At 36.8% G+C, this 27,688-nt stretch overlaps 1 protein-coding gene across 2 annotated transcripts in view; it reads left to right on the top strand.

The window, feature by feature from the left end:
• Positions 1-27,688, top strand: part of ADGRL4 (adhesion G protein-coupled receptor L4) — a 73,423-nt gene that overhangs the window by 32,123 nt on the left and 13,612 nt on the right. The window contains exons 3-13 of one of the 2 annotated variants that reach the window (XM_041421435.1): positions 5,608-5,760; positions 11,740-11,895; positions 12,414-12,484; positions 14,140-14,307; positions 14,397-14,580; positions 16,838-16,954; positions 18,049-18,242; positions 19,514-19,681; positions 21,187-21,390; positions 22,417-22,637; positions 22,732-22,798. In XM_041421435.1, the coding sequence (XP_041277369.1) occupies positions 5,608-5,760; positions 11,740-11,895; positions 12,414-12,484; positions 14,140-14,307; positions 14,397-14,580; positions 16,838-16,954; positions 18,049-18,242; positions 19,514-19,681; positions 21,187-21,390; positions 22,417-22,637; positions 22,732-22,798 (1,703 nt within the window). The remainder of the gene's footprint in view (positions 1-5,607; positions 5,761-11,739; positions 11,896-12,413; positions 12,485-14,139; positions 14,308-14,396; positions 14,581-16,837; positions 16,955-18,048; positions 18,243-19,513; positions 19,682-21,186; positions 21,391-22,416; positions 22,638-22,731; positions 22,799-27,688) is intronic. The other variant, XM_041421436.1, reaches the window with a different exon arrangement.

Below are 27,688 nucleotides of genomic sequence, written 5' to 3'. Positions count from 1 at the left end.
AATCTTAACAAGGCAGAGCTTGCAGCAGTAAGATTTTCTATGCCGCAACTGCATGGTTCCCTGCCCAGGTGTAGGACAAAGATGAATCAGGCCCATTATGAAAGCAATTCATATTTAAATGAGATTTCCAGCCCAGTTTCTACAGTCTCAAGTGGTTATTCTAAGCATCTGCTCTTTCATGCTGATTTAGACCAAGCTCGAATGCTGAATCTTTGGAGAATCATAAACAAATTGTGTTAAATTGCCATTAATGGAAACAAATCACAAGGAAGGAGAGGCGAGGTTCTTAATGGTATTGCTGTTCTTAACTCGGGCTTTGATGGCAGTAGATGCAGTCCTGCAGCACAGAAGTAATGTATGTAAAATCACCCACTGCTCTGAGACCCCCAGACGAGCTGAGCACAGCGGGGGGTGTAGCACTGGAATTTGTTTTACAGGAAGCCTTTCATTTCCTTGCTTTTGAGGGGTTAAGTGAGGCACTTCAAGCCCTGTTCTCCCATGAGGGTTATGCTAGGGAAGGGTAGTTTTCCTGTCCCCCAGGGGCTCCATAGCAGCTCTGGCAGCAGAGGGCTGTCAGAAAGCAGCGGATGCAATGAATCAGTGCATTCCCCTGCCAGCCCGGCTGCATTTCCTTCCCACCCGCTGCTGTCCGCTGCTCAGGCTGCTGTGTCCGGGATACCGTGTCCATCTGATAGATGGGTGTGCTCCAGAGGCCTCCAGCCTTCCAGGTTTCCACAGAGAGGTTTGCATGAATTAGAAAAATTAATTGTTGATGTTTTAATTGCATTAACTTTATGTCACGCACTAAATACAAGGTACATACATTGTAGTGTAAGAGCCGCTTGTGGTCCTTAGTAACATCAGGCTTCAGTAAACTTCTGAAAATCACAGCATTGATGCTTGTTCCAGTGAGGCTTTGGGAAACCTCAGGTTAACAAATTCAAGCTCTGATCAGGAGTCTTTAATATTCTCTTCATTTCTGCAAAAATCTCATTTTGCATGGAAATGAGAAAATGCACAAATCATTCTTTTTAATTTTGGATTTCCACCTTGTTTGTTACTTGAAGGGAGGAACAATTTATTTAAAAATTTATGAAAAGTAAAACAAGAAAAATTTCTGTGTGATTGTGAATCAATATGACAAGTTTCACCCCAAAACTAACTCTTCATATTATATGTCATCATAGCATCAAAAAGTCTGTGACAGAGATATGCCCAGTGCAATGAAAATCTTTCATATCTGTTTAATAAATCCACTACCAAAATTTGTCCTCATACTTTTCATGTATGCGGTATTACAAAAATCTTCTATCCAAAGTTGATAAAGAATTTACCAATTTTCTTCACAAAAAAAAAAAAAAAAAAAAAAAAAAGCAAATTATGTACTTTTGTAGCTGTTTTCCAATTGTAGATTATAATTTCATAACCATATGCATAATTTCATAATCAACACATTATTAAAATACCATATATTTACCATACATGACATGGTAAATCTTGCACTTTAAAAGGGACATAGAATACAACAAAGGAAATATTGCAGGTTCATTTTTCTCCTCCTAAAATCTTTTCTCCTCCTAAAACCAGATTTCTCTGGCTTCCAAGTGCATCATGACCCTAAAATCTACAAATCAATCTTCTTTTTTTTACTGGTATATTTTAAAGTTTCTAAAAGAATTTAATGCTCTCTGTACAAAAATGTGCTCATATTAATGAGCAGAAGTGTTTGGTAACAGAATTACTAGCTCAAATCAAAATGGAGATCTAGAGTGGTATATCAGTTTTTCATTTTTTTTCCCTTTTTTTTTGTTTTTAAAGATCTATAATACATTCTCAAGAGACTAGTAGACGTATGATTACATTGCATTGATTACTATAACAGTAGTTGATTCTGTCTAACTATGACATTTATGTACAGTAAAATACATGCTAGCTGTAATTTTAAGGTAAAAATTTTAAATGGATTTTATTATACAACTCTACTATGTAAACATCCTACCAGTATTCAGGTACACATTCTTATATCTCCCACGTATCTTTGAGTTACTCAACACAAATTCCATTGCAAATTATTTATAACCTTCCTTACATTTCAGTTAGGAATGATGAGATTTTAGAGCAATCCAAATCATAGAACTGCCATGTAAAAAAATAACTGGACAAAAATGGAAAGAAACCCAGAAAAACCAACCAAGCCTAGAATCCCAAAAACCAGCTCCATGCCCCCACTGTCATTTCTCAAGACAGTGCAGCTATTCAGGAAATGCCTTGTACATCAAACAGACTTGAATGTAACATTACCATTTGGCCATGATAATTAACTTTGTCATTTAGGTTGTTGTGCCTCTAAAGTCTCCAAATTTTTCACAATTTACTGGAGACAAAAAAATCTTTAAAGCAATGTGTATTCCTGAAATACTGCCTGCAGTGTTCAATGAGTAGCTGTGCAGCATTAAATGCACATGCTGTAATTAAATTAGGCAGCAACAAAGCAGGTGGACTATATGAGTTCTGTCACTTAAAGTATCCTTTCTGTATAGGCAGAAAATTTTGTTAGAAAAACATTTTTTCACCTATAAATCCCATTGTTTTTCTCCTGTCATCCTTTATATCACAAATCCAACGACATTATAAATCATGTAAAATTTGGAATATTACTTTAAGCCCTTGGGCTCCTCATTGGAGTGCTGTCTGAATAAAAAATTCAGGTTGTTTACACAGAGAACTTAATAATATTTTGCCATCATTTTTTATCTTGTAGAATATTTTGCGTAAAAAGAAATGTTGAGATAGACTGTATATGAAAATCCTTTCTGTTTTCTTCAAACTTCTTCTCTTGCCTTCCTCATTAACCTGGTAGTTTTCCATAGCCTACTTACATCAGTAACTTTTACGTCATTAATTTCAATGCAAGCAGGATGTGGTCCAGTAAATTATCCCCCTGCACAGTCTGCTCACTATTACTTTAGGCCATGGGAATAGTGAAATGAAAGCTCCATGTGAATTTAACTCTTTAAAATATTCATTCTTGTGTTTGCAATATAAGTTACTGCTGTTCTTCAATGTTCAAAATGGTCCTGTAATGATCTGAAAGATCTCTCAATAAGAAAGCTTACCAAGGCCATGCAGTCATCATTAAACCCCTTGCAGACATCATAAATATTGAGGGAAAACCCCAATAATCCGGTGAAGTTATTTAGGTGTAATTCTAGAGTCATTCTATGAGTCATTTTAATATTGGTTATAAATCCTTTGGACCACCTAAAAAAGGCAATATTGCTGGATATCAAGGACTACAGTTGAAGTCCTAGAAAAAACATCCAAAATAAATGTTCTTGCATGTAGCCTTTAGACTCCTCAGCTCTGTTATTCCTCTACTTCAAACCAAGTTCTGCCACCATCAGTGACCTTCTACTTCTCATTTTCCAAGACTACAATCCCATGAGCTTTCCAAAGTCAACATATACTCTTTTCTAGAATCTGTAATATTTTCCCAAGAACAAATTAATTTTACAACTAACTATAATAGGGTAGTGCACTCTCTTTTGTTGTCACTAAATGCTAGGTAAATTTGGGTTGCAAAGGAGTCAGACACACACAAAATACATTAGATGTGGACCCTGTAATTAAGGTTTGCAAAGTTTTCTGGGACTTGATCTCTGCAATGCTACGTGACAAACCAGATTTTTTCACATTCTCATGGGGTTTTTTTGAGTTGGGATCAACATCACACTTTTTCCTCCCTATCGTAATTCCACTTGTGCTAATTAGGTTTTATTTTGGCATTCTTTAAGATCCAAATGATACACATCCTCTGCTGTATTCTCATGAATACCAAGGCTGTGGAATAAATATTGTTGATGTGTGTTGGCACAGTGCTTTTATACTTGGATTCCTCATTAAATTACATTACATTTTAGTTTTAATGAGCATAATCCATTTGATACTGTTGACCCAAATTCCCCTGAGGAAAACTGCAACTCTGAATTGATATTTGCATGTCTGAGTCAACTGAGTCACATTCAAAATCTTGTCAGACTTCAAATATCAAAAAATGTCCTGTTTGAGATATGCTGGGGGTTGTGACTAAGTTTTATTCCAGAAATGTATTCCTGCAAGGCTTTGTGGCTCTTGTTGTACTTTAATCTTGTCACTGCCCCAGCTTGCATGCCACTTTCCTTATCTGCATCCTATCTCTGTAAGCAGCTTATGAGAATACTGACCATCAGGAAGCAGGAGCACCTTTCTAAAGCTCATCCTTCGATGTCTTTTCTGAAATCATATTTCTTCTCCCTGTCATGCTCCTAAATCATTTCTCTTCTGCAATAAATTGTTATTTCTCTCCCTGTTAGAATTCTTTCCTGTCATTCATCATGTTATGAGTACCTTTTGCTTGAGAGCAGGAACAAAATCCCAGTACATTTCAGGATGTCTTTAACTCTTTTCCTTTCTCATGATGTAGAAAATAGAAAATTCCACTCAGGAGTGCCACCTTCTTTGGGAGACTTTTATTGATTTTTGTTTCAAAGTTTTGGGGTACTTCAAAAAAATGGGCTATTGGAAAGATTGATTTATCAGTATTGTGAGTGTTTCTTTCAGTTTGATAAAAAGTATGCCTGGATATGAAAGCTTTTGAATTTTTTTTTTTAAGTTTGGTCTGAAAATTATTTAATAGACAACAGAAACCTTGGAAGATTTTGGAGAGGAAATGGTTTTATTGAGTCATTGCAGGAAATCAACTATGCAGTTCAAAGGATGAGTTTATGGTTTTGTTTGACCTTTGATTAAGATTGCTGGATCCCCATGCTCATAATGACAGCGCGTGCTGAGGCTCTGCAGATGACAGTCTCAAATTTGTGTCTACCACTCCTTTTCACTGTGTCATTGGAGGCCTGGGATTAGCCCTGTAAAATTGTTCATGTAAATTTTCAGGTACAAAAATTGTGACTTGCAGAGCAATTGCTAAGAGGTAAGGCTCAAGACATGAACCTTGCTCATCTCTTTATTAAGACCTTTGGGATAACTAAGAAAAAACAATATACTTGAAGACTCAGGCCAGGCAGTAGATGAATTTTTAAGTCTGTTTTCCAGTAAAGCTGAGAAATACCATAAAGATCTTTTAAAACAGGCCATTAAAATGTGCATTTAGCTATAGTGGTTTAGCTTTGATGTCAGAGACTGAAGGGGGTGATTTGTTCATATCCTTTTGACCTATGTTTTTTATAATTCAGAATTCCCAGGCACATCCTCAGAGTGAGCTTCTACCTGTAGATTTTTGGATAGGAAAACAATGTTATCAATTCCAACCATGGCAGAACACGCACTTGTCTCAGTCCCTTATTCCAAGTGTATATCCAATTAAACCATTTATTTCAGCATCCCACTGATCTCTCACTTGTTGGTTCACACAGGATGAGGGCAGATGAGTGCTGCTGAACACCTGATTACATCCTTAGTAATGGGAAAACTGTATAGACAAATACCAAGACTGCCAGCTCAGCATTCAAGACTTATGCAAGTGAAATGCCAGAGCCAATTTAAGCTTATACAATACTGCTTTCTTCAATCATCAAATGTAAATATATTTTTCCATAATTTGTCTTGCAGATGATAATGAGTGTGAAAATGCTACTCAGCCTTGTGGAGAGCATGCCAATTGCACAAACACAGAGGGAAGTTATTACTGCACGTGTATGTCTGGTTTCAAACCCAGCAATGGTCAACAAATTTTTGTTCCTAATGATGGAACCTCCTGTGTGGGTAAGTTATTACTGTGTGCCAGAGAGCTTTACACTGTCATTCTTCTCTTATTGCTTCTCTTAATTATAGAAATCTAGCAAAATGCTTTCATATTTGTGAAGTTTGAGTTTGGGTATAAAATTCCCACATTTTGGACTGGAACAGGCTTGCTTAATATTCCAGGTCAGGCCCACACTTCTCCCTGACAACAGAGCATCTGCCATTGCTTTCAATGACATGTGCTTCTTAGCTCTGCTTGCTTATTTAAATCTACATGTCACAGATTTACACAATATATTTTAGGCAACACAGAAATCACCAATTTACCCATTTGTGCCACTGTTTCACTGATCTCTGAACAAGGTGGTCACATTCTCAGGAGAAAAAGTGTCAAAATATTCTGCAATCAGTTCTGGATCAATAAAATTCTCTATGAGTTTGAACTAGTATACTTCAAATATCTTTTGTTTGGGAACTTGGTTAGGATACTTTTGGTAATTTTTCAAGTCTAATCAAAAGCAACAAGCAAGATCAGTGGTTATCTTACATCCTGTACCATTCATTAGCCTCTGGCTCTCTAGCAGTTGAATGGAACATGTTCAAGATTACAGGGGAGGAAAAGTTCTCTGGAAAAATGTTATTTCTGAACAACCCTGCAATCCTTTAGGATTTCCTCTGAATGAAAGAACTGCAACTATTTCTCTTTTTCAAACTCCTGGTAATTTTCTCTGTATGTTGCAAAAGTCCTCAGGGAATGGGAAAATGAGAAATAAATCTATTGCCCTTTACACCTTTATGCTGACTGTGTCTCATTCTAGGTATGTCTCCTGTGAGCTTGTGAGTGCTGACAACCTCTCTTCTCACTGCTCTTAATATCAGCAGAGTGGTTGCATATTAAGCCAGAAAGTGATCTAATCAACATTTCTTGCCCATTGCTCACATCCATCTAAAAGTGCTCTGCTTTATCCAGCTGCTATGAATCATTCTTAAATTAGCTGGGATGGAGACAGTTAGCACATTGAGCTGTAAATATTCTCACCATTTCTGCTCCAGGTTTTGATTTTTACATTATGATATTTCTTCAGCTTCGGAAGTTTGTCTTCAAAGTTATTTCTCTGACTGGTTTTGTGTCGCTTTAACTTCTTACCCTTAGCTTGGTAATTTCTGCTTTTTTCCCCTCTTTACTGGGCAGACTGATCTCTTTTTTTATCCTCTACTAGAGTACTCCTTCTTTTTGAATACCCACATGGAGGAGCCAAGAGCTTTTAAAACACACACTGAAATAAAAAAATTACCTGTGGGCACCTTTTTTCATTAAACAAGTGTGCCAATTACTTTGCCAACATGTGAGTCCTAAACACAACCGTTTGATCCACAATTAATTTTTTTCCTTATCCATCAGGGAAACCATAATAGGATATTTTGTACCCAATGGTTCTGCTGCTACAGGTAGCAGATATGACTTTCACACAAGCAGCTGATATTTGTGCATTCAGGGTGACAGCTGAAGCAAATATCAACATTTTATTTTAAATAGAGTACAAGCTATTTAGTACAAATCACAGAACAGAACTACCAGGTATCCATCCTACACAAGTTTATGGGGCCCCACAATATATTTTTAGATTCTGCAAAGTCTTAAATCTTCTTTTTAATATATGAATATATGTATATATGTACATGGCAGTACTTTAAAACTAGTGTTGGAATTTTGGAGTGTATGCCATTACGAACCCTATTTGTTTGTGCCCTCAAAACAGTAGTGCAATTGTGGCACATAACCATGTGTGTGCAGTCACTTTCAAAGTCCATGCACATACCTGTGTGTTCCCTGTTTGGAAACCACAATAAGCTCCCAAGTAAAAAATGATAATGTTCCCCAAGGTAGTAGATCAAAAGAAATGATAATGTTCCCCAAGGTAGTAGATCAAAAGAAATCTTGGGAAAATGGCTTTGAGAAATGTTGGCTCATCCTTAATCTGAATGCTGAGTTTTGAGTTGAGGGTCAAAAGTATTTCATCCATGTTATCAGGTAGAATTGCTGAAGAGATGACAAAGATGCAGATAGAGGAGGAACTGAAGAGTAAGAAGGGAGAGAGAGAAGAAAATGATAAAGGAAATTAAGAACAGAAAAATAAGAATGCAGAGATGTTACATTTCTGAAGATGTTTTTCTTCTGTCCTGAAAGTGAGCTATTAAAATCTATTTTTTGATTTGTGCAAAAGCCATACTTTTCCTTAGACTTCACAATTTATTGAATGTTCAGCTGCAGATAAAAAAGTGAAATAGAAACCTACTTTTTTCACCCCAGTCAACAGAGTAAAAACATGAAAATGGCCATCTGTGGAATGAAAGTGACATCCACGCCATTCTGCTTTTTCTGAGAACATGCTATTAGCCCCCTTCAGGTATTTCTGAGAGCACTGGGAAGGCACCCATTCTCCATCTCATCCTTTGCTGTGACAAGGGAGCTGTACAGGGGATGGGATCTGGCATTGGGCCACGTTGCTAACTTTTCTTTTACCTTTGCCATTCATAGCCTTTTACATTTCTACTTTGTGTGTGCTGCTGCCTTCCACAGCGTGGAGACACGGGGAGGGAACATCTAGCCCTTTGCAATTGGACTTTTCAATCACTTGCAAGCTACTAATAAGCAGAAGGTATAATGTAGACATCAAGCTGTCTTGACTGGCTGGTGAAGAATCAAAGCGATGTAGGTACAATCCTGTAATTGGCAAGACTGAACATAATAACTGTTCTCCGTACTTTTAATTTAATTGGAATTTCCTTGCCTGCTGCAATAGATGAGGAGTGACAAAGCAAAGAAGTAAAATAAAAGGTTATAAATCCATTTTCACACTAGCCTAAGTGGCGTTGGTGATATTATTTTTCTGATTGCAGCTATTATAAAAGCTTCAAAGTTCAGCTCCAGGATTTGTTTTGAATATTTACTGAAAGGCCAGGGCTTTTTACAGACCTGTGGCAAATGCTCTTCTGTTTAAAAAGCTGCTGTTCTTCAACCTTTGCTCAGGAATGCTGTCTGTGAAGACTGCTCACACAGCCTTGGCAGCCCGCTCCTGCTCCCACAGTACATCGAGGAGGAGAGTTTGGGATCCTCACCAAAGCTCCACTAAAATTGGATTGCTGAAAGAACTGACAAGCTGTTGTTCGTGTGCGGTCCAAAAATTGCATATTTGGTTAAAAAGGCATAGCTACAAAATATAAAGAAACAAAAGCCTGCAGCTACTGTGCACAGCATTTCAAAGCAGGAACTTAAAAGCTGCATTCTTGCAACTGTCACAAACTGTTGGCTGCTCCTGACAATCTCATTGATTTAAAAGGGATACAAAGCTGATTAGTACCTTACAAGTTCAGGCATATTGCCTTTTAATTTTGTCATCCAGGAGTTGTTTTTTCTTCTGAAAACAGCAAATTACATAAGCATGATACGGACTCATTCCATATGGACAACTCAACTGCAGAAAGTCTATTTGCATATACTCAATGGAGTGTCTCTATGAGACTTTAAATAGCAGTCCTGTTGCCAGAGATGTGCCAAATACTTGAATTTCTGATTTTGTTTTCAATAATCCTCTCTTCTCATTAAAATCACCATTACACTTTATATCTTATATAATTACAAAAAGAATTTGCATGATTGCCCAATAATAACAAATCAATTATTTACTGATCTAAAAGTTTATAAAAAGAAACGTCATGACAGTTTTGAAACATTTGTATCAATAAATCATATGGAAACCTGATCCTTAGTGTTCTCAAAAGCATTCAAATATTACTTTTTTTATTGTAAGTTTTGGCAAAGATTGTTGTCAATTGCTGGTGTTTTAGCACTGCATTACATGATGATTGGCTTGTTTAGATGTACATGCCCTCCATGCAGCTGACAAGGCCAAAGAAATCTTTGGTTTGAGGGTGATGGTGCTTTCTAGTTAGACAAACTGGCTTTGTCATGATTTTCACCCCTGCCACTTCATTCAAAGTCTCTCTGTCTTACGGAGTCACACAACAAGGCACTGACAGACACTCAGTTGTTTCAAGCAGAGCTTTATAATTTACTGATGTGAGAGGTTATTTAAATGCCAAGAGTAAGAACTTTAGCCTTATGTCTTTAAATGACAGCATTTAATTATGAGGTATCCTGTGTGTAGCACTATATCATGCTATTTTCCTTCCCTTTTGCCAGACTGGTTCATGTATAATGTGGTTAGCTCCATAACTATGAATACTGAGGTCACAGAAACCATACAAATGCGGATAATGCAAAACTCAACTTCTTAAAGAGAAACATTAGCAGTTTGGGACATTAAATATAGAAATAAACTATTGCTCTAATGCAGAAAATGATAATTTAACCTCCTGCTTTAAACTTCCATGCTGGCACCAAGCCATTTAAACACATAGCTTTCTTGGTGGCTCTCCCTCCAGAGCAGTGGTGGCTGTGCTGGGGAGGGCAAATGCACCTCCAGCCCCACATCTCCTTCCTGTCTGTGCAGGACTCTGAATGGCTTTTCCATGGCAGCTTCTGGCTTTAAACACAGAATATCAGGTTCAAATCAGAGCATTGGCTCATTGAGAAAAAGAGATATATGAAAGTCAGGTGGGACTTCAGCCTTAAATCCCAGGAAGACCTCTGTCCAAATAGACAGATGGCCCTCAAGTATCCTTCATGTATTTTTTTTTGTATTCCCTCTCTATATCCATATGCATGCAGTATATCTTTTCATTTTTCAATAATAACCTTATTTCACATGTATTGTTGCTTTTTTTTGTGCTCCTTTTTGAAAACCACCAAGATTCTTGTACCAAAAGCAGAGTGTGAAACTAGTTCCCATATGCTAATAATGTATTTATCCAGCCACCCCATCTCTGCTTTCAGCTTGTCTATTCTTATTCTGGCTGAGCAGAGGCTGCCTATGAATTCAGATAGCTCTTCTCTTCCAATTAACAATTAACCACTTCTCCTTTTTTCACCAATTTCTTTCCAAAACTAAGCATCATACCAGTTCTTGAGTGCAGCTGCCATCCTCTCTCCTCCATTCCCTGCACTGTCTTTCCTTTCCTTCAGTTCAGTTCTCAGGCTGTTGATTTAAACCCACTCATGTACCACTTCATTTTTCATATATACCTGTCCCAAAGCTCTTCATGTTTTTCTCCTTTCCAGCACAGCACTTCACAGTCCATTACTTCATTCTCCAGAATTATTTGGTATAGCTCCCAGTTTGCTTTCTCCATTGAGTTACTTGATCTTTATCCTTAGCCAGACAAATAATGCAAAATAATCAGTACTCCAGCCAGGGATTTAGTACCCAGCTTTCCTAAACTGATCAATTCATAGATTCCCTTACTGGAATTCATTGGTTTTACTCTTGGACTATGCCCCACCCGGTTACTGAACTTGTCTACCTAATGACCATTTATTTAGAAGCACAAAAGACATTTTAGGCAAATGTAATTTAAATGTTGATTAAAAAAAAAAAAAAAAGAAAGGATATGCCAAGCACTTTAAAGGTAACAGCTTTAATTCTTATATTAACAAGATGGTCAGAGTGAGCTTTTGCAGTGTCTTTTTAAAGCTGCATCTTAAAAGAGATGTCTGCAGGGTTTTTTTCTTTTTCTTGCTGAGCTGAGAAAATCTATTTAGTCTAATCTCTGAAAAATGGATTTCAGATGATTTGCATCATGCCAACCATTTTGTTATGATAGAATTAATACGGTTTTAAAACATGAGCAGTGTAGTATTATATAGCAATAAAAGTGGTGGTATAAAAATATTATCAATTATGATTTATTCTTCTAATCCTTAAGTATTATAATTGGCAGGGGTTTTGTCATTGAGATTGTAGGTTTAGTTTTTGCTTTTTTATTACATGAAATTTTATTGTGAAACTGCTTGTAGTGTGCGGGGCTATTATCAACAAAGCAGCAAGATGCTATTCTGTAAATACTTAATAAAAATTCAATTTCTCACAATATTTGCAGATGTAGATGAGTGCAGCAATGAAGGAAGTGTTGCCTGTGGAGATCATGCAAAATGTGAAAACGTGGATGGAGGGTTTAACTGCTCCTGTAAGGAAGGTTATCAACCATCCACAGGAAAATTGCAGTTTAAGCCAAATGATGGCACTTCCTGCCAAGGTACATGATATTATAAAGGTTTATGTGTTATTATAGAGATACATCTTCTGAGAAACCCACCAGTGCCTATTTATCTTCAGTTAGATTAATCAGCAAGACATGAAAAAGAGGCAAGGCTGTGGCATCTACAATTCCTGAAAATAGAATAATTTTGTAAATGTATTTTTGCTAAACAGTGTGATGAGATCCATCTGAAATAATGGTTGCCTCCTCATAGTTGTCAGATCTGTACTGCTCTCTGTAAATTTGGGCTCTCTCTGCTCCATCTGTGAAAGTCCCATAAAAGGGACCAAATCCTCTACCTGAATAAAGCAGCTCATTCCAACCCAATGCCATAATTTTGGCCAAGATAAAGTCTCTGTAATTGTAGTTGGAGAATGGAATGCTGTGGTTTATGTGCATAAATTCAGAATGCTGGTGGTTTGGGGAATGACCTGGACAAGAGCTTTTGCAATTAGTATGTATTGAATATTGATTGAACTGCAATGTATAATTAGTTTCCCTTTCTATTTTTACAGAAAACCCAAAGGCCAAGTGTGAGTTATTCAAAGACTGTATAGCTGAACATATTAATAGAACTTTAGCCAGAGTAAGTAGCACTGGTTTGTAGATTAATTTTCAAATCTTTTAATTGTTTCTGTTTGAAACTGCTATTTCAATTATAATAGTTCTTAAACAGTTTTTAACAAAGGCTTGAAGCATAAAATTGAACTTAAGGATGTTGACAGAAGGCTTTTTAATAATTTCAAGTTATTTGAACTGGATTGTATGTTCTACTCATGATAATAACTTGCTGGGAATCTGCATGTTCTCTTTCCAGCAAAGTGAATCATGATGCATGAAAAATTCAGAAGTGTGGTAATAACTCAGCTGTTTCTGTAATTTCTGGAGTTACACACTGCTGCATTTACTGATGTGCAATTATTTGCTTGTTCAGAAGGAAGGCAAGATAGCTTACTAAAGTAATGTCAACAAGTGACTAAATAGAAAAGGGAGCCATAGCATCTTCGTATGCTGGTTTATTTACTCCTCAAAGGCCAGTGTGTAAAGAGATACAGGATTTCTAGAAACAAATATTTGTGGTCAGAGTATTTTTCACCAGAAAATATTTTTTTCCCCAGAAACAGAGATTCCAGAAGCCAATTAAAATTATATTAATGAATGCACTATTGATTATTCTTCAGCTACAGTATTGTTTAATTTAAAAAGATACAGGAAGCATAAGCATAAATAAAATCAATTGTATATGTTTCCATTTGATGTTAAGCAATTTGATTCAGTTACTGGATTAAAAAAGATATTAATTTAAAAAATTTTATTAACCTACTTTTACATATAGGTAGTGTTAGCATACTTTTTCTGTTACCTGCAATGTATCATATCAGATAAAATACTTGCTTATCACAGTTAGGTACAAAGGCATGATAAATGTTACAGCGGAATCTTAGAGTGAGATTTTTTAAAATATATACTCAAACTAAACTTAAATTAATAATTAAAAATTATTTCATGTAAATAAATGTCAGATTTTTAGCCAGTTCTCTAGTTCTCAAGGCAAATCAAGCCCCATAAAAGCTGTTCAACAGCAGAGTAGAGATCATACCAAATCAGATGTTGAGTGTTTTATTAATTAAATTCCAGTATTGTGAAGTAAGAATTCTTCTCTTATTCAGCCATGAGACTGAAATGTGGAAGGTTAGTCTTCATCTCACACTCTCCTGCCTATATTTTAAACTAGCTGTTTTATGTAAGTGCATTTAGCAGTTTATAAGCTGAAGCACTGAAGGAGAAATAGACAGTACAGTTCCCTCAACTACATGCTTTATAATTTCCATTTGACAAAAAACAACTAAAAAAAATACAAATACTTCTTATCTGCTCCCACCTCTTCAGTTAAATTTTAAAAGAAAAGTCAATAGATTAATACACAACAACCATATCATTGATATGTAACTATTTTTGCAGAACATTTACTAGTTCACTTTAGTTCATCTTAGCTGCTGTAGGAAAAAAATGTGTGATGATAACACACCATTTTTTTAATCGTGGTTGCTTGTGAAGGTTATACTAGACATGTGTAATTTCAATAATTTATAGTCAACCTGTTGATTGGGTAGGGTTTATGCACAAGTGTCTTATAAACCAGTATGTTAATTAACAGAAATCAGTCTATTGGGTTCATTTTCACATGCAGAAATACGGCTTTAATTGTTTCATTAAGTTATGAATTCTGGCATTTTTCAGATTAGTCATTTTAAAACACCTCTGGAGAAGCTGCAAGAAATTAATAAAAATACTTTGGGACCACTGTTGCCTGTAGAAGTGATTTCATATGTTGAAGCACTGTCCTATGCATCGTGGAACACCATGAGTGACTCTGACAATGAAGCCCTCCGCAACACCACCATTAACGTGAGTGGATCAAGCCTTGGAGTTGTGGGGTTTGTCCTTATTCCAAAGATAGCATGTGACTCTTCTCAAACACATGCTTTTACTTACAGGTTTTGGTCAACACTGTGAACAATTTTTTACAAAAAGACAAAATTACAGTCTGGGAAGCTCTGCCTGTGGATAACCAAAGGCGGAGCCTGACTAAGCTGCTGCACACCGCAGAGCAGGCAACACTTCTCATGTCACAGAGCTTCAAAAAGACAGCCCAGCTGGATGCTAATGCAAGTGACATAGGTAAGATAAAGAAAATTATTCTAAGGTATACTTTAGATGTGGATTAAACTGAGGAGTTTTTCAGCACAATTATGAAGATTAGAAGTGGTGTTATGTGAAAGACACAGGTGTTAATTTGTTTGATTTTTGTAACTAACACCTGACTTTCAGTGGAGGTATCATAATTTTTGAAGACTAAACCTTTGAGTCCAGAGCAAAAAAATAAATTGAGAGTCTGTAGGTACTCATTTTTATATTCTCTTTAAATCTCTCATTATGGCCATACTCACATGGTCTAGATTCATTTTATAAGCACAAAATTATCCTATACATCTTATCTGTATAAAAAACACCAGTGGAACAAAATTTGGACTTGCTTTCTACAGATTTTTTTTACTCTTTTTGGTTCAGTGTAGTTCTTATAAATGAACTTGTAATAAGGATTGTACCTAGTGAGTTTAATCTTGAGTGGCTTTATCTCAAGAAGAATTTCTCATTTTAAGAGCAATTCCCCAGGAGGAGAATTGGTTAGTCCCAACTACACCATGTTGTTCACCTACCTTCTCCCTGTGTGCTGGTGTCTTCCCACCAATACCTGCTGATTTTGCTGTGGTGACAATAGTTTTACCATTCCTTCTACTGAGAGCAGAGTAAGGCTGACACCAGCTGCTTTTGGAAATCCTGATAAAGCATGGCTGATTCCTTTGTCAATGGCTACTCTTTCATCTTTATTTTTCTGAATGTCCCCAAACTGTATGCGATCTGATTTCTTATTTTAGATTTAATACAGCTCTTCAGTGTCTCTCACCAGCTTGCTGTTTTATATGATGACTTGATGAGTAAGATTCCCGCTGTGCTCTCAAGGCAGGTCAAGCCACCTGTTCTTCCTTCACCTTTCCGAAAATAAATTAGAGTGATGAAAAAGAAGGGAGGGATTTGTCCCTCGACACAGACCCTGTGGAATCAGGCTCATTGCAGAGCACCTCTGGGTCTGCAGCAGGTGCAGAGCAGTACCAGGGGCTGGCTGTAAAGCCCCCGTGCCCCTTCCCCACACCTCCCTTGCTTGAAAGCAGAGGCTCTGTGACCACCGAGCTGAGGCCGTGAATGTCAGGAAGAGAGAATTCGGGTGCAGCCTCCAGTGGAACTGTAGGCATCGGTCACCAAGGTGACAGAAAAAGCTGATAAAGAGAATGGAGAGGAATTCCTGTGTTGAAAGGTTAATGGTTGTATTCTATGGTTTTATTCTAAAATGGTAAACTGAACCAGCTCATTTCCAAATTGGACCCAAACACTAACATTTTTTGTTACTGTTTTTCAGCATGAATATATTTTTCACAGTTCTCATATGTGCCAGACACAACTATTTTAGGATAAGACCTACAACATCATCCTTCTCTCTCCACTGCTTTTTTTGGTGCAAGCTCTTGAACTATGAGCTTTTCAAAACTCCAGCCAAAGAAAACAATTTCTTATGCCCTTACAAACATTTTCTGACAGCTGGTCTATTGAATAGCTCATATTATTTTTGTGTGCTGTGCTATAAGCAATGCAGATGGTCTAGCTTAGTGATATTCCTCTGTCAGTCAAGTTTTCGATTTGTTTTGTTTTATTTTGTTTTGCTTTGTTTTGTTTTGTTTTTTCAAAAAAAGCCCAATTGACTTCTTTTTTTTTTCACATCCTGGGTGATTGAAACTCAGCACTGTAATGAAGCAAGTAAAGAGCTCAATAGTCTCTAATGTAGTTTTTGTCCTAAGGGGTGATGCTTGTTTGTTTGCTTTTTGACAAGACACATCATTAGTTCATGGTGCAATGTGTATTTGCTAGCATGGATAGACAACCATAAAATATATACTTTTCAAAAGTTGGCTTTTATCAAATGTTATTATTCAGTGGAGAATTTTATGCTTTCCTTTTTATAATTGTGATTTGTAGCCCCTTTCAGAAATACATTTTTAATAAAGCAATAGTTCTTCCTAAAGTAACCTACATTGTTTTTTCCAGTACCTAATTTAAGGCAAGGTAAATAAGAGACTATATTTTTCATGGAAAGAGTAAAAAGTATGAGAGCAAAATGTATGCATGAAAGCAAAAAAAAACCATAGATGTTTAAACAAACATGTTATATTAATGACATTTTTCTTGAAATATTTTGCACAAGGATAGAGTTTTAAAATTCACAGTAATTATGCAATCCAGTAGCACACTTACTAACCCAACTCTAAATTATGGCAGGCCATAATGGAGCCGTGATTTGTACAGTATTTTTCTTCTTTTACAGCACTCAAGGTTTTTGCTTTTGATTCACACCACATGAAACATATCCACCCTCATGTGTACACAGGGGGAGATTACATAAAGATCTCTCCTAAGAAGAGAAAGGAACCTCATCCAAATGGTAAGAAACAAAGGTGGGAGAGTAGGTGGGTTAATAAACACCTTAGATAGATTTTACCCACTAGAAAACAGCCAAATGTGCAGTTTACCAAGGCTGAACTTCCCCACTGCTAACTACAAAGAAGACAAGGTACTTTTAGCATCCTTTCTCCTTTATTGTCTCAAGACTGATATTTCTAACTTATCCAGTGTGTCCAATGAGTTTTCACACTGGGCATTGGTACTACAGACCTGAGCTTTATCCTTTTCTCAGCAATAGATCTGCTGTATGACTTTGGACCAGCCCCTTCAACTCTCTGTGCTACTTCTCCTTCAAAATTTGGTGTATTTTTCTGTTCAGAGAATACCTCACTGGGGCAAGAACCTGTAATCTTTAGTGCCAAAACAGCAGGACCCAGATCTGGCTTATACCTCAGAGTGATACAGAAAGGGCTTACAACTACTGTTGTCACTATATAAATACATATCACTAAATATAAATACATGTGTTTAAACAGCTTTGGACTTATACCACATAATGTAATAAACATGGTAGATATTTCTAAATCTTCATCTTCCATCTAATCTGTATCTCGACTCATATCAGTACCTAAAAATGTGGTTTATTGTGGTACCAGGGAGAAAGTCTCTACATTTTTAAGATCAGCATTGCATCCTAAAAATACTTTTTCTTTTTCCCATCCTGGGTCCAATATAATGGAAGTCAAAACAAGCCAGGTACTTCAGAAAAGTCCAGTATTTACTTCAGGTCAGAGGCATTTCAGTTTATAAGGGTTGACACCACATGTGTAACCAGTTGCAGAACAGCAGCAAGCATACATTATTCTAGGAAAAATCCATATGCTTATATCTAATTAGTATTGCCAGTGCAAACACATATTTTTTATTTCTAATGCCAGCTATATTGTTTTAAATAAAGCTATATTTCATTGTCTCTAAAACATTTTTATAAGTATTCCACAAAGACTCCATCTGTTTTGCATACTTTATGCAATAGCAGCAATAATGTCTATTGTTTATTGTTTCCTTAATGCCTTCAATTTTGTTCTTCCATAAAAACTCGCAAACCCTAACCATGGTCTGTTTGATTGATAGGCACTGTAGCAGTTGTCTTTCTGCGGTACAGCAACATCGGTTCTCTGCTTTCCTCGCCTAAAAACCTCTCCTCCAAAGACCCCTCTGAGCAGAGACAGACAGTAAGCTCAGCAGTTATAGCTGTTGCAATTAGCTCAAATCCACCCACACTCTATGAGCTTGAGAAAATAACATTTACCTTAAAGTATGCCAAGGTAAGGGGGTTTTTGTATTATCAGCTTCAAGTAAAACAAAACATTAGTTAATCATTGTATGTGATGTAAGCATACCTGCAGCATATGATGAACTAAGACATAATTCTGTTGTTTGCTGATGTGAAGTTGCAATTTATTACTCTAACAAGATTAATCTCAAATGTGACATCCTAAGTGCAATATACTAAATATGGTACAGAGGAAAATTGCTATGGGACTAAAGCAAGGGAAATAATGCCATCTTTGCTGGGTTGTAGTATGGATAAAATGTAGATGTCTGAGCCAGAGACTATTGCAGGGTCTTGATTGTTCTGTATTTAGGTGGGTTTTCTTTCTGAAAGTTTATCAGACAGTTAAGCATGTATACTTTAAAAAAAAGGGAAGTAATGCTTCAAGGTTAATGCAAAAAAGGTAACCTGGAATTAGGGGATAATAGTAGAACCTATAGTTTTGGAGCTTTGTTATTTCTGAAATCTGAACACACTTATTTAAAACTGAGAGGTTTACTTCCAGCAAATACAGATTTTTGCTGGCTTGAATCATATGTGAAAAATCACCTTACATGGCACAAAGAATCATCAGAAACATAACAAGAAAGAAATTCCGTAGAGAGATGAGCAATGGAACAAGGTGCAAACCTTGGTTCCACAGCTTTTAAATTTGTTACTTCCCTTCTGAGTTAGAAATCACCTTTATATAAATTTGCATATATTTATAAAGCCTATATTACAGGGGAGACTTAGTCTTTGAGTGGATTTAGTAAGCACTAACTGTACTAAATAATACTAATGGTCTTACTCATCACTGTTGTGTAGCAGGTGATATAGCAGGTGTGATATGACCCTGGCTTTATCCCAGATTGCTTTGTAAAATACATGGAATAAGTCTCAGTTTTTGAGCTGCTCATTTGGAATGGATAAGCAATGTGGCTGTAACCTTGGAGTCTACTCCATGTTCAGCAGGTGCAAGCATATATATAACAATGTTTTCAATAGGTAAAAATTCCAACATCTTTGCAGGTGCCAGCAGGGTTCAGTAATCTGATTAGACTACATGTTTGGTGGGGTTTTAGCTGTGTGAATAAATTGCTTCCATCCCCAGCCACGTTTTAATTGCTTGGAATAGGCCTTGCAGAATGTGTTTTTTGTTTCCCAACCTTCCAATGATAACAAGAACTTTTTAATGAATTGTGCGGTCTAGCGTAAGAAAGGTCTCTTGATGGGAAATATCCTGCCTTTTGCCATCAGCAGAACATCTTGTTTCTGTTCCAGACTGCAGATAAAGACATTAAATGTGCATTTTGGAACTACTCAGACACAATGAATGGCAACTGGGCTACAGAAGGCTGTGAGCTGACACATTCCAACTCCACTCATATCTCATGCAAATGTAATCATCTGACTCATTTTGCTGTTTTGATGTCCTCAGGTGGCTCCGTTGTAAGTGCTATTTTAGTTTAGTGTTTTACCTGATACTTTCTTCTCTTTTCATTCCTTATGTTTTTATTTTAGTGCAACCTGCATACTTTTGGTTGTCTCTCGGTTTTGTTCAGCAAACACACAATTTATTGTGCACAAAGCAAACAAAATTCCTCCCATATGTGTTTGAATTTCCTTATGTCCTTTCTGCAGTATTACAGAGCAGTGATGCAGCAAAGTATCTTGTTCCAAAAACACAGTCTGTTGTGCTTATTTTTGGAGCATTGCATTTCATTTTACATCTCACTTTAATACTGCTGTGGGATTTATCTGCCATTCATTGGTGGTCAGTAACCATATGGCCCTGAATTTCTGTCTCTCAAAACTTTGCCACCCATTTGTCTAACCTTGGCATCTAAAAATCTGCTTTAAATTCTCTCTGGAGAGTTTGCAGCAGCATAATCAATCTGAAGTTTATGACTATTAAACATGGACACTCACGACCAGCACAAAACTGGGAGAATGGCCATTCAATTTATGTCCTTCTTATATTGAGAAGCCCCATAGATTTCCAGGGTCTCAGTGGGGATCTGCAGGAGCTCAGGTCCTGCCTCAGGAGGCAGCTTTATAAGGTATCAGAACTGACAGCAAGCAGAATATTAGCATGAATATACTGTATTGAGACAGTTCTCTCACACTGTGAATTTCATGCTGATAGAGGCTGTTTCCTGGTTGCTAAATAGCATCCTAAGACTTCAGTTCAAATTTAAAACCTTTGCAGGTACCCATATAGTTATTTTGAAAAGAAAGGCTGGGAAGTGAAGAATCTCTCATCCTTTATTTAGTAAAAAAAATACTTAGATGCATTTTATGGTCAGCTGAATGCTATCTGTTTGCCTATGTACAGTCATGTATTTCAGAGTTTCTTTGTTCAAATAGCAAACAGCAAAAGAAATTGTATTCTTATACAGAAAATATTCACGTCCGGTATTGAAGTATCTTGTGTTTCTCTGGAGAAAGTTCATGTTAAATATCTGGAATAGCATTTGCTTGAAGTGATTGTTATTTCAGAGTCTTGTTTTGATCATGTTGCAAATTCAGTAAGACTTATTCAGTTTTGCTTATCTAAGTCACTGCTGTGATAAGTCCTTTTATATGAGAAAATGTTTGTGTCATATTAATAGATGTCCTACTGCCAGTGTATTTGTCATTCACTGAAATGATCTGATTTTGAAAATCTTATTAGGAGATACTGATGTTAATAAAAAGTTTTGTTAAGAAATATCAGAAAATGCAAGAGCAGGAATATATGCAGTTTATTACTAATTTCCCCTAGAATTGTATCTGTCTCACAAAAACCCAATACTTTTTAGATTATCCAAAGTGTACATTTCCAGTGAAACTCTACAAAGAGTTTTGATTAATATTTTGTAAAAAAGAAGAAAGGAACTCTATTATAGAATGAGGTCTTTCTTGAGACATTACAAAGCTGTTCTTTTAAATACTATATTATAATTTTCCCCCAGGGTGTTACAAATTATAGCATTCTTACAAGAATCACTCAGCTAGGAATAATTATTTCGTTGATTTGCCTCTCCATGTGCATTTTCACCTTCTGGTTCTTCAGTGAAATTCAAAGCACTAGAACGACAATCCACAAAAACCTCTGCTGCAGCCTTTTCCTGGCAGAACTTATTTTTCTGATTGGAATTAATATGAACAATAACAAGGTGGGTAGCTTTCACTTGTGCCTTGATTTTGTATTGCAAAATAAATATACAGTATAAGATATGATCTTCCTTCTACTCCCCACACTTCCTACCTACAATAGTGACCCTGACTGGCCAGAACAGTAACAGGAAATACAAAATTGTCATTTAAAGAAGCAGGGCCTTCATCTGAGCTGGTGTGTATTGACTTTGCTCCATGGGCTTCATTTAAAATTTGTCACCTTTACTGAGACTGTGATCTCAATGTGTTTAGCATTTTCACTTCACTTAGGATGCTATATAAAGCTACACTGGTGGCCCCCAGGTTGTTTTCTCTAAAATCAGGCCAGAGCTGCAATCCCAAGCTCACATCTGAGATATTGAGCTGTTAGCTGGAGGACCACATTGGAGATCTTGACCTGTCCCTTTTGCTTGTCAGAAAGCTAGGGTGTTGATTTTTGCATCTCAGATTAGTTTTAAGAAATTAAATTGTGCATAAATTATCAAAATACCCTTCTATAAGTAGCTGAATAGGATTTAAAATCACTTGAAAAAATATGAGCTGCTATCCCTGAGGTAGCACTCCAGTACTGATGGATTGAAAAATATAATTTTATAAACACTCTGTATAACAAAAGTTATTTCAGAAATAATTCCTTGTGGTGCCTAATTACAGTGTTATCAAAATAATAAAAAATTAACTTTCTGTAAATCAAGCATATAGACTACTCAGCTATAACAATAAGATCAACCTAGCCAAACCATTTATACAGTTTTTTTGGGAAGACAAACCCTAATTTTGAAAGTTGAAGGTAGTCTCTTTATTTTTAGGTAGTCTCTTTATTTTACCATTTGCTGCAGAAAACACTAATGAGCAAATGTACAAATGGGTGCAGGCCAAGTTCTTGTTAACCAGCATTACAACTGGGCTGAATCCCCACTTTAAGGTCACTCAGTTGCTGTGCATGTGCTGTTATATTATAATATATATTGACAAAAACCTGTTAATAGAATTATGACTCCTGTTTTCTCTGATTGAATTTCTAGCTCTTCTGTTCAATTACTGCTGGACTACTCCATTATTTCCTTCTAGCTGCTTTTGCATGGATGTGCATTGAAGGTATTCACCTCTACCTTATAGTTGTGGGAGTCATCTACAACAAGGGTTTCTTGCACAAAAATTTCTATGTCTTTGGCTATGTCAGTCCAGCCGTGGTCGTTGGAATCTCTGCTGCACTGGGATACAAGTACTATGGCACCACAGAAGTGTAAGTCACTGTTCCTGTGTCCAGATTGTTGTACAAAAGGAGACAATAATCACAAAAGCACATTTCAAGGCATTTTCTGCTGTTTAATTTTCAGATGTTGGCTCAGCACTAAGAACAACTTTATATGGAGTTTTATAGGACCAGCATGTCTAATAATTCTTGTAAGTATAATTTTAATTTTTATTGTAGTACATAAAGCCAATAATAAAAGGTGTTTAATAATCACCCACCCACTGCCAGCATAGCTGTGAGTGCTAATTATAGGGCAGAACTGACTAATTTAGACCTTTTTATAGTACCTCTAAATTATTTATATGCTGTACATCTAAATACTTTACTAGTCTGAAAAATGAATGTTTGACAAAAAAAGTCCAATATAATATCAGAGGAGTTTTTTTCCTACTCTCTTTATTTTATCCCAATGGTTTGTGAAATTTTCTGAAGCATTTCTGGTTTTTACAGAGAAGCATCTTTGTATGTCACTGGCATCTCAGCATGGCTCAGCAGGAGGTGTTACACAGACACCATCCTAGCAGACAGATAATCTGGTTTTTCAAATGTTGTGTGACTTAATCTCTTATCAGTGATCGGTCATCTTTGTAAGATTAGACTGTCATCTTTATGGTTTTATCATTCGCATGTACCCTGTCATCATCAAAGCCATTTTAAACTAAATTGCGACGTCAGAGAAAAGAACCTGCTATTTCACATGGGCAGACAAGTCAAGTATTGATAGCCCTATTTCAGCTCTGAAGAGGGCCTTTTTAATTCCTATTGGAAGTGGTATCAAACCTGCAAATTTGGCAGGTATTACATGTTCAATTCTGAATCGAGATGCTTTTGGTGTCTCGGGAGCATTTCTAAGTGCTATGAAGTTTAAGGAACCATTCTAGCTGTAATGGGGCTTTATTCTGTGACTGTGTTGACAGTGATAGCTGAGCTAACAGAAGGAGAAGGTGCAATAGCGAGGCCTCACAACACCTATGGTCAAGTCAGTTACAGCTGTGTTGCTTTTTAAGCTATTTGTGAGGATTTGTTAAAAAAAGAAGTGGAAGATCCTAACACATATAACTTGGTAGTGAAACAGTTTTATTTCAAGGCATTTATCCATTTCAAAGCTGAATAAAGTATCAGGAATAATTCTGGTCAAATTTCACGCCAAATTCCCAGTGCATATCAGGTACAACTGGAAACAACCCGCCAGATATAACTGCAAGGTTATGCCTCCCCATCTCACCCTTCTGGTGTGCACAGCAGATTTTGAGAGGCAAAGCACCACGACCTCCCTTGGGTCAGTGCTTCTGAATAAGATAGCAGTGGTGTCCAGCAGGTTACTAAGATGGAATAAAATCATGGCAAGACATCATCCTTTACTAGGATATTCTTACAGTTCTTAAGTTTACAATTTCCTGTTTCCTATTTGGACCTTATCTTTTCTTCCATGAAGGCAGCAGGTCTGGGGTTTTGTTGTTATTTCTCTCATTGCTGTTCCTCATCTGCCTTCAAGTAAAGATTTATGCACAGTGATGTACCTCTGTAGGGTTAGCACACGAAAATCACATTATCAAAACATATAAAAATGCCCCAAGTGCAGGCATCTGTAACCTTGTTTTCAGCTCCAGCTGAGCTGTGCCCACTGGGGATCTCAGGTACACAGTGCAGAGGCAGAGCAGGTCTGCAGTGGCTTTGCTGTAAATCTGGCTGGCTGCAGAAGCAAATCCTGCAAGCTGTACTCTGAGGTCTGTAGACACTCTTTGAGCACTCCAGATCTTCCAACAATCCCTGCAAATTAAAAGGAAAAAGGGAGGTGTTAGAAGTTGATCCAGGCCTGTATGCCAGTGCTGCCCTCCTATGGATGAGGAGAGCAGCCAGAGAGTTTCTTTTTCTCACACTCCTTTGCCCAAGACCTGTAGCTGAACAGCAGAGAGTCCTGTGGTTGTTCAGCCACTTTTTGTGTGTTATAGAAGTATTTTGTGCTAACTTGTTTCCACAGTATTCCCATAATTTCATTTAGTGTCTCTTCACAACAACGTGCTCCTAGGCCATGGGGAAAAGGCAATCTGCTTTCAGCAAGGTTCTTCAGCTGCTCCAGGGTTTTTTTGAGGGTTTTGACAGCTTGTTTTGATGGAATGATAGCAAATGAAGCCTGAACTTCAAGAGGGATATTTTCTAAGGGTGTAGGGACCTCTGTATTTTGCTCATGCTCTATCCAAGTAGTAAAGGAAAATATGGCAAACCCTATGAAAACAGGCACTGACACTAGAAGATGAAGTTGGCGTCAGATGTCTTCTCCATGGAAAGCACATTGTTGGTAGTAATTCTGTTTCCATTGTCCAGCCTTCCTGTTGAGAACACTGCATGGGTTTCAACATGACAAAGATTACTCTTTCCAAAGTAGTGCCACTCAGGCAGTCCTTTTAATTATAGGAGCCAATCTTTTCCCAATATTTCTGTTCTGCCCACAGCTAATTAAAGAGAAAGAATTTAAAAAATATATTAATTAAGAACTCTGATAAGAAAACATCACTTTTGTTCTGGGGTAACCAGATAGGGCACTGCAACCACCATATTCAAAGCTGAAAAGTCTGGCAGCTTCAAGTTTACCTTTAATCCTAAACTTCATCTACTAATAGCATTGAATTTGCAGGTTTTCCAAGATAGCTAGGAGACCATGGATACCAATTCTCTGGAGGGCTACTCACCACAAAATTCTTGCACAAAACCATAAAAATCATTGTCAGGACAAATGTCCATGTACCCAAATGGTGGTTTCCATTCTGTGAGTGGGACCCAGGAGATTTGTGGTTTGGATTATACTGTAATATGCTTCTGAGACAGCATGTAAATGATGAACAGAACCACTCCTGGGCCACTGAGTTTTCTGTCTCAGGGCACATAGTTTCAAACATGTCCTTGGGCTGTAAATCTGTAGTAATAATGAAGCACACGGAGCTCAAGTGTTTATCAGTAGTACAAATTAAGTTCTCCTCTGATTGCCTAAGCAGAAACACTACTTCTGAAGGTGTTTGCTTATTAATACTAAGGTTCCATTAGAAGTCTTAAGTGAAAAGCAATGGCCCTATTGATCCCATCTAAAAATTATTATTATTCTTAGATTGGTGACTGTACATAAGAAGAAGTGGGTCAGAAACTCTTTAGATGGACTTAGCAAAGAAAGAGCATTTTAAACCTTTAAAAAACAAGCTGCAAACTGAAGATAATTTCTACAACTTATTCCTTCCTCCTAATATTTGTAATCTTTAGAACCACAACCATTTTAACTAAAACTATGCAGTAGATTAGATCAAAGCATACAAGTAAGGATAAATTATTTATAACAAGTATTTAAACTTTTTAATAGAAATATGAGTTTATCTCAAGCTTTAAGGGACAAGCATTCACACACATGGCATCCAGAGACTGACTGAGGCAAAGACAAATATAAACCCAAGAGATAAAAGGTATGAAAATGGGGGAGGAAAAAAACCCAGAAAATAAAAAGAAGCCCTAGAAGACTTTCCTTTCTATTGTAATACACTCTTACAGTAATAATCTCCCTGTAATAAGTGTGTATGGAATGGAAATTACTATTTGTCGCCAGGCTGACGTGGCTGCAGTTTTGATTAGCATGTGATATCTGTCATCAACAAACTCCTTCCCATTTTGGAGGATTTCAACATGACTTTCCCCACTCTGGCATCATAGCTTTTGGAGTGGGAGTAGATCTATGTAAGTGTTTTATTCTGCACCCCTGATGGTTTTGGAAACTTCATCTTTTAAACTCTATAGACACAGGATAAGTCCTTCCACTTGTACCTATTTTGAGGTTCAGCTATATATTAGTTATCCGTTTGGGAGTAGAAATGATGTCTGGAAGGGTTGGCCAAGGGCTATTAACACTGTAGTTATGAAAGTCTACGAGACATTAAAAGGAAAATTTGGAAAAGAATCACTGCTATTCCAAGTGCAGCTCTAGCCAACCCTTCTAATATACCTGTCTCCCACAATGTTCTCCCATCAAATCTGTTCAGCTGAGCTTTGTGCAGCAAGTTCAAAGTCACCCATGAAAACATGATTTGTACCTTTACAGTATCAACAGAGTCATGCAGACTTGACTGTTGTACCTACTGTCACTGTCACAATAAATTGGCACACCTCTGTGAGGAACCAGGACTCAGAAGTGTGACGTGTTGTAACATTAATAGGTACAATTTGCCATTTGACAGTATAAATCTATCACTATCATTTGTTGAGATCACCTCTGTAATAAAAAATACAGACTTGCTCTTTGAGGTTGGAACGTTTCCAAAATTGAACATCATCCAAATAATCCTCTCTGTGGCTTTTATCCAAACATCCCAGTGCTGTGCAGTGAGGAGGTAGCTCCTGCACGCTATTCCTTGTTTTACTCCTCTAATGAGTGTTTTTAGGGACTTTGAAGGTGTCTGGCTTGGCTTCAGGTTCCAGTTTCTTGAAACAATTGGTAATTGTAGTGTTTACAACTATAAAAATGCCTTATACATGAACCCTGCAATTTTCAGAGCATTCTTGTGCACTTGGCTTAGAACGTACAAGTCAAGAATAATTCTTGGGAGTGGTGTCCCCAGAAAATCCAAGCTCTTTTTTAATAAATGTAATGAATAATCGACTGTAAAGCAAAAATATTCCAAGAACTTCAGTGATTGATTAACCATATTGGCTTGAACCTTTATTGTATAAATGAATGGGTAAATGAATAAAATATACAGATTGCAGTTGCAAAATGCAAAAAAGTGACATATGAGTGATGAAAGCAGGCTAACAGTAGAGTAATGCTTTTCATTAAGGAACTGCCTGCATATTCATTAGAGCTAGTCGATTACTTAAAAAATACATTCATCAGATAATTTATTTGATGAATTTTACCATTATTTGTCAAATAATTTTTTCAACAAAAAAAGGTAAAATTAATGGATTAGTGCATTTATCAAATCTTAATGGACAGCTCTAATACTTATTCAGTTCTGTACATTTAGGTTGATTCAGGATTAGTAATACTGCTGCAATCAATG

This window comes from Onychostruthus taczanowskii, unplaced genomic scaffold, assembly GCF_017590055.1.
Source record: "Onychostruthus taczanowskii isolate IOZ18803 unplaced genomic scaffold, ASM1759005v1 scaffold7, whole genome shotgun sequence".
Lineage (NCBI taxonomy): Eukaryota > Metazoa > Chordata > Aves > Passeriformes > Passeridae > Onychostruthus > Onychostruthus taczanowskii.
Note: the sequence above shows the minus strand (reverse complement) of the source record. Positions and strands in the feature narration are given on the sequence as shown.